Genomic DNA, 8,048 nt, shown 5'->3' with positions numbered 1-8,048 from the left:
CTGCAGTGGGCTCTGAGACAACAGTAGCCTGGACCCGCCACCTCTAGGCAGTTCTGACTTCTACCTGCAGTGTTCGAGGTGGCTTTGGCCACAGGACACCGGGAATTCACTCTTCCCACTCCCTTGAATGTGAGCCCCATCGAGAGGAAACTGCTCTTTCCGGGAGCACACGCTGCCACATCTGGGCTCCCGGGAGAGTATGACTGTGGGTGAAGAGACGTCTATGTCTCTTTTAAATGACAGTGATTTTCTTCCGTGGAGAAACTATATAGAAGGGAGTGAATTGAACCTCAATCCACTGAATCTTATTAAACCATTCTTGGGGAAAAGTGATTTCAATAAAAATTTAAAAGGAAGAGAAGCAAGGAGCTGCAAACTAGAAAATAAAGGCGGATGGAGGCAACGGTGTGCACAGCTCGCAGGCTCTGCTTTTCCTTTGCACGGTGTCCTTGGAGATGAGCAAGAGGTGGATGTCGTGAGGCCAGGAGGGACCCTAAGTCCTAGGGACTCCCATAGGGCCCGCTCCACACAAACTGAGTCTCCACAGCATCCACACACCTTGCCTGTGACTCAGAAGGCTGGCTCAGGCCTTCCGGTTTGCAGCCAGGGCTGAGGATTAGGAGGTCACAGAGAGTGTCCACATCAGTCCCCAGAACACTTACACACACTCGCTTCTGAGTCCTGTCCTTCTTTATTGTTATTGAGCTGTAATCTACATGCCATTACGTTCCCTGCCTTTGAGTGCATGGTCCAATGGTTTTGTTTTCTTACGGTGTCTCACTGCCACTGCAATGAATTCCAGGACATTCCGTCACCCCCAAAAGAACCCCTCCAGTAGGCAATCCCTCCCAAAGAGTCCCTCCCCTGTACTCTGTGGTAGCCACTGGAAGATGGACATCTTCCATCTGTGGCAGACCCAGAGATCGTGCCGAGTCTTCCATCTATGTGTGGCCCTACTCCTGGCTCCTTTGCCTTTGTGTGTGGATGGTACCTCCTGCCTTTCAGGGATCAAATGCTACTCTGGGTCTGGATGTGTCCCATGTGCTTATCTGTTGGGTGATGCTTGGGGTGTTTGCATTGGGCTACTGTGAGGTGTCACATGATACACATGAGTGTCCAGGTATGTACCTTAAAGACTGTATTTGCCACATTAGTGGTAGCTCTGATTTTCCAAGGGTCACCAAATTGTTTTCTACAGCAGACAGGCCAGTTCACACACCCATCGTGTGTGTGTGTGTGTGTGTGTGTGTGTGTGTGTGTGTGTCTGTGTGTGTGTCTGTGTGTGTGTGTTTGTGTATCGTAGTCTCCCAGCAACAGCATCAGCAGCAACCGCAGCTCTTGGTGTGTTCCATCTTTATTGCTATTGGTGACCTTGAGGAATGAAGTGGGTGACACATTTGCAGGGCCAGTTGAAATGTCCTGGAGTTTGGGGAAACTCTACGTGGCCTCCTGGGTGAACATGTGGCCCACTGGCACTGGTACTTGATGGTAGGGTAGGCCAGCATGTTGCGAATCCTCCTGTCATCTGGGAGGATGTCAGACAGCTGACAATGCCTCAGTGCCTTCCTGAGGTGGAGCCCTCTGCTAACGGCTTCATTTTGTATCACAGCATGTCTGAAAACCCCTAACTCTGTACTGAACACCCGTGGTTCTGCAGGAGGAATAAGGAGAGGAGGCCCTTGTAGGGTTACAGGGGTTCTTGAAGACCAGTCCCGGGGTGTCCCCTGCAGACCAGACCTACTGCCATGAGGTCAGGTCTCATGCAGGGCCCAGCACTCTACTGTCCAGTGGGGCAGGCCCTTGTCCCAGCTGACAGCTGCTTCCCCCGCACTGCCCTCTATTTCCCCTCTGAGCAAACGCAGCCCTTTAAAAGCGATCTGCCGGGCTGAGGAGGAGCAGGGCATCCGCCTCCCCAGCCCCATTGCCAGGGTTGGGTTTTCTGCATAACAGCTGGGTGTCTTGGAAATGAGAAGGTTTCTATGGTTACCAATTACAGCCCATGATTGGTGAAAAATCACAGAAATATCCTGTGTGTGAAGTTATGCCGGGGAGGCAGGCCTAGGCTTAGGTGCTGTGGTTTTAATTTCCTGGGGCGATATTTCTCAGAGTACTGATGGCAGGCAGCTCTGCTTTCCTGCTTCCCAGTCGGCCTGCCCCGTGGGGCTAGGAGACATCTAGGGGACTTGATGGGGCCTTCTGGCTTCTGGCAGAATTTGGTGGGAACTACTGAGTTCCGGTGCGGTGTGATGAAGCCTGGAGAGCCCAGCACAGGCCAAGGAGCACTAGAAGGATCTAGGATAGGGCCTGAACTGCTGGGGGGTCTGGATGGTTCTCTAGGGCAGCTGGGATGAGGGCAAGGGTGCTAACTGGGCCAGGAGAGGCTTAGAAGGATCTGGTGAGGCCTTTTGGGACCTGGTGGGACTTGCTGGGGTCTGACGGAGTCTAGTAGGGCCAAATGGAGCCTAGAGGGATATGGTAAGTCTGGGTGGGATCTGTTGAGACCTTGAGAGTAATAGAATGTTCCAGTAGAATTTGGGTATGGTCTAATGAGTCCTGGAGGCACCTGGGGTCCTAGTGAAATCTGGAGGGAATTGGTGGGACCCAGTGGGGGTAGGGGGCCCTGAGGGGCCTGGTAAGGTTTGTTAGAGACTTGTAGAGCCATGTAGGGTTTGGTTGATGGTGCCATGACAAGCTGGCCTAGTGGCATCTCACTCACAGGGAAGCAGACACCTCTCCAGATAATGCAGGCAGAAAGACCCAGGGTTCTCACCATTCTGTCTCTACAGGGTCACCTGCAGCTCCAAGGAGAGGCCCTTCCAAGTATGCAGGGGAGTCTCACACTGACCTAGATTTCTGCTCACAGTGATGCCAACCCTGTCCCTGCTGGAGCTTGGCTGCTCGTGCAGAGTAACAACACAGAGGTAGAAAGAGCCCAGAGGCATCAGCCTAATGAGCTCTTCCTCCTTCAGACGGCGAAGTGCTTTCATTCTGATTAAAAAAGCCGGGCCTTATTATTTGGAGACCGGTGCTTTTTGCTAATTAGTCCCAGTGAACTCAAGCTTCTTTCTCAGGGGCCAACTCCTTCCTAACCATCAGTGGTCTCAGCTTCAGGCACGTGGGGTTCAGCGCAGGCTGAGAAAGATCGTGCACATCCTTGAATAAACACAGTTCCATCCACTGAAGGGCGAGCTTGCACGCTCACACTGACACAGACCCACACTTGGGGACAGAGATGTATAGACCCAGAGAGAGATATAGAGAAAGACACAGTCACCAAGACACATGGATACCCACACAAATAATTACACAGATGGACATAGTGGTACCTTCTTGCACACTGACTCTCACACCCAGGGGAACACTCGCAGATACAGCAGTACGCCCACGCATGCTCAGTCTCACGCCGGCAAACACGCTCACAAATTGACTCCCTCAGACTCTCACGCACGAGCAATCACATCCGGCACTCACGCACACCCACCTGGATGTGCTCCACCCCCTGCCGGCACACGAATCCACGTGGGCTTCACACGCCCGTACAGTGGTACAGTGGCACACCCTGACACATGCAGTCACTTTTTACACACACGTGACGCCGTATAAAGAAAAACAACCCCACGTGCGTTTCGGGGCCTGGCAGGCACAGCTGTGGAGGCTGGTGGTTCAGGGTACCTAACACCCCGCACCCGCTCTCCCTGCAGCAGCCTCTGGGGAAGTTTTAGATTCCTTCTAACTTTCAGATGTGAAGTTAGTTGACGATGAGAACTGACTTTGAGTGGCACCTATAATCAGTCCTCAATTACCTACGCTGGGGGAAGGAGGAGCGCGTGGGCTACATCCTCCACTCCCGGCTGTGTGGGTCTGCTTTCTGTTCTGGATTTCCGTGTGCCGTTACAGCATCCCTGGGTCTAGAGGGGACTTGTGCTTAGCTGGTGGAGCTGCCCATGGACTCAGGACAGGGATGGTCCCAACAGGACCCAGACAAACGGATATCATGTTTCCCACCTGCTCCCGTCAGCCTCCCCTCCTGATTGGCTGTGCTCAGTCTGGTCTTTCTCAGTCCAGCCCCAGCTGAAGATGAGAATTTCCAAAGGGCATCTGCATCAGAGATAAACAGGAGGGGTGGAAATGTCAACAGAGTAGGCACCTAGAGCTGAAGCTTCCAGCTTTTCCTGAGCCGCAGCGAGTTCCCAGAGCGACACCCAGGGAAAGCCAGACAGAAGGAGCATTGCTGGGTTGTGTCCAGGTGGAGGGCAAGCAGGCATAAGCTCAGCTCAGAGGACTAAAGGGTCATGGGGTTTTGGGAAGGGTGGAGCAAACCCTGCACTCTAGGGGGAGACCCCTCCCCTCTGCCTCCTGCAGCCTCCCAGAGCCTGAGGCCTAGTCAGCTGGCCACTGGGAGCAGATGTTCTCATCACTTTCTGTACCTTTTGTGTTCTTGGAGTCTCACCTCCATTGTGGGCAAGTCTTCAGGGGCAAGATGGAGGAGGGGGCTTTGGTGGCCGGGTCCCGTGCCATAGAAGGGGGCTCTTAGGTTTAGCTTACCATCCAAGAGGTCCCTGAGCTGGAAGCAGCTGTCTCTAACACATAGTGACCACTGTAGAGGAACACAGTGCATGCGCCTGAGCCGGCCCAGAGGCTTCTGGGGTCTTTTCCAGGTTCAGATGAGCTCTTTTTACAACCAAAAGTTGCCCCCATCTGGTGGGGTTAGAGATGGCCCTGGGCAGAGCCATCTTGCTGCCCCACTGTCTGCTGACTACTCTGCTCTCTCTCCTCAGCTCCATGTCCATCCGATGGCCCGGCCGCTCTCTCGGAAGCCATGCCTGGATACTGATAGCCATGCTGCAGCTTGTAGTCGACTTCCCGTCCTGTGATTCGTTAGGCCCAGGGCCTGAGTTTCGGCTTCTCTCACGCCCACAGAGGCCACAGCGGCTGTGGAGTCTGCGAAGCGGACCCCCAACAAGGCTGCCAACACCAGCCTGGAGTCCCCGCTCTGCCCGGGCTGAACGTGCCCACGGGCCCATACAGATGCAGACTCCCCGTGCTCGGAGGGCCCACAGGCCCAGGGACCAGGTGGCCACCCTCGGACCCAAAGGGGGACTTACCAAGCCCCCAGCTGCCACCGGATCCAGCCCTTCCCTCCCTTCTGCATCGGCCTCATCCTCCATGGTGGCCGCTGGCACTGCAGAGCAACAGAGCCTCCTCAGGCGGGGCAGGAGACACACGCATGATGTAGAGTTCAATGATTTCGACTTTCGTGGTGGCAGGCCCACGACAGAGACAGAATTCATAGCCTGGGGGCCTACGGGGGATGAGGAAGCCCTGGAATCCAACACTTTCCCTGGTGGGTTCGGCCCCACCACGGTCTCCATCTTGCAAACACGGAAGACAACTGTGGCCACCACCACCACCACCACGGCCAGCACGGCCACCGCCATGACACTGCAGACTAAGGGGGTCACCGAGTCCCTAGATCCCTGGAAAAGGACCCCTGTTGGGGTTAGCACAACAGAGCCTTCCACCAGTCCCAGCAACAATGGGAAAGATATCCAGCCCCCAAGGATCTTGGGGGAGACCTCAGGTAGGTGACCTCTTTGTTTTGCTGCTCTGGCTTGGGGAGAGGCAGGATGCAGGGTGGTTTGGGACAGGAGGCTGTTCAGATGTCCCCAGGAGTATAAACAATGGCAGAGAGAGAAGAGCTGAGTGTGGGCTCTGAGGAGAGATTGGCTGCCATGTGGAACACAGTAACTACCTACATGGTTATATTCAAGCTACAGTCTCCTGGGCACATCACGTGCCAGTGTTAAGGGACCTTGTGATCTTCAGAGCCTTCAGGGTATTGGCTGCTTGGGGCTGGTTCACTGCTAGATGGAAATTGTCCCAAGGTTAGGAATGACCTTGAATTACCAGGAAAGACGAAGGGCAGATGAGGAGAAGAACTCCCTGTGTTGCTGATTGAAGCTCTGCAGATGGGTTCATCTCTTCCCTCAGGGAGGAGTTGGGGGAAGGCCTCTGGGATGGAGCAGAGATGCAAGGCTTTGGCTCCCTGACCCTGTAGTCCCTTTCTCGGGCCATGTGGACAGTTGTAGCTCCTTGGCTGGAGACATCTCCTTCTGTGGCTCTGATCATCTTCTCCCCTGCCTCATCCTCTAGTGTCTGCAACAGGGGTAGCCCTGGTCATGCCCCAGGCCAGGGTTTGTCCCGATGCCAGCAGCTATGGGAGAAAGAGCTGGCAGCTAGTCCCCTCCCACAATCCCCAGCATGGCCCATGGTAACATGAAAGTTCGGGCATGTGGGCATCGCCCCCACAAACAGCAGTCCATGCTGATCCTCCCACGTAGGGAGAAGCTCCCGACAGCAGCAAGAATGGCTGGGAGTGAGACTCAAGCCTCAGGCTGGTGGGAAGGAGGAGGGGCAGCTCCTGAGGTTCACTCTTGGGCAGTTGGTACAGCATCTCTGCACCTGGTTTTTTCTTTGCACCTGTGCCTCCTTCTACTTTGGGTAGGCAGACATGGGCTAGCCGTTGGGCAGGTTTTCATGGGGTAAAAAGCCTTTCTCCTTCAACCGCTAACCTCCTTCCTTCCTGCGCTGAACAGCAAAACCCACTGGTTTTATCCTGCAGCACCTTGGTCCTCTGGGAAGTTCACCCTGAAAGCAAAACTAGTCTTAAACCACGTCAAGGACAGGGACAACTCTAAGCCTGGCAGCTCCTGGGAAGAAGATCTAGGGTTGCCTAGGTGTCTGGCCCATAGCCTCCCTGGGGAATCCACAGTGTTGGAGCGGAGATAGGGGCATGAAGGAGGGGCCAGTGGCTGTTCATCTCAGGGCCAGACGTCTGCAAGCATAGCATCTGTCTTAACTTCTACCGACTCATCGGCCATAATCGTAATGGAATTTGGCGCTCCTCTCGCTGGCTGTCACCTCCCCTGAATACGTCACTCACTGTATAGACACGGATGAGGAAACAAGTTCCCATTTGTCCCAAATTACATCTGCTATTACGAACGTTAAACGCCTGGGACAGCACTGTGAGGCTTAGCAAATTAACTCACGGTACATCGGCTGTTGCTAATCCAACCCGACAGATGCTTATCTCCAAAAAGATTTATGGTTCTTCATAATATAATCTGCTGCTAGATTAATTTGTTTAGCAAAACAGATTTAGAAGAGGGAAAATATGTGTGTTTGCTTCGAATGCAGAGAAATGTAAATTCTGGCAATGATGCCAGCCTGCAGGAGAGGGGGGCCTCTGAGCTGGCCTGCTTGGGGGATGGACAGTCGTGGCTCAATGAGAGAAGAGAAGGTTTGCGAGGACGCCTGTAGCCAGACTCCCTAGAGTCCAGTTCTCCCCAGAAGCAGTTCATGTTAGGTCCTGGGGAGAGCTGCCCATTGGTTCTGAAGATGGGATATCTTGGATGACTGAGGGAAGCCATATAGTCTCCAGATGCTTGTTTACAACATCATATGGAATCTGAGGGAGTAGGGGTGGTGTAGAGAATCTCCTAGCTGAGACTTGTGTAGTCCTGCATGGCTGCAGCAAGGAGCAGCTGGTGAGGGCTGCCTGTATGCCTGCGATTCTGCACTCTGTTTTCTGTTGCCGTGTCTCCCTGGTCAAGGTCTCCTCTCACAGTGCCATCTTCTTCTCCTGAGCTCTCAAAGCTGAAAATTCATCCTGCACACCTGCTGTGCTGGTTCCATGATCAGGGTCTAGGTTCTGCAGAGAGACCATACCTACCTGCTGTTTTTATACCCAGCTGGAGTAGCTAGAGGATGTGCTTGACCCTGTCAGAGGCAGGAAAGCTCAGCAGGGACTGGAGAGCTCCAGCTGGTGGCACCCTGAAACCTAGAACTGGGCTTCCATGAAGTCAGTTCTGTTCTACACAGAGGGATCTTAGGGTTTTGGTTTTGTTGCTTCTGCATACAACAATTTAGGAATGATACGTTACATTTTCCTGAGGTCCAGGCTTTCCTATTGGCAATGTGGTGGACTCTGGAATTACTCAGGGCTTAGGGTTGCAAAGAATAGCGTCTGGAATTTCCAGAGAGCT

The 8,048-nt window shown here is 53.8% G+C and overlaps 1 protein-coding gene across 1 annotated transcript in view; it reads left to right on the top strand.

Moving 5' to 3' along the window:
• The window catches only part of Ajap1 (adherens junctions associated protein 1), a 115,522-nt gene that overhangs the window by 46,407 nt on the left and 61,067 nt on the right, over positions 1–8,048 (top strand). The window contains exon 2 of the mRNA XM_005368629.2: positions 4,779–5,581. Within this exon, the coding sequence (XP_005368686.1) occupies positions 4,779–5,581 (803 nt within the window). The remainder of the gene's footprint in view (positions 1–4,778; positions 5,582–8,048) is intronic.

Source organism: Microtus ochrogaster, unplaced genomic scaffold (assembly GCF_000317375.1).
Source record: "Microtus ochrogaster isolate Prairie Vole_2 unplaced genomic scaffold, MicOch1.0 UNK38, whole genome shotgun sequence".
Classification (NCBI taxonomy): domain Eukaryota; kingdom Metazoa; phylum Chordata; class Mammalia; order Rodentia; family Cricetidae; genus Microtus; species Microtus ochrogaster.
This window is presented reverse-complemented; position numbering and strand designations above follow the sequence as displayed.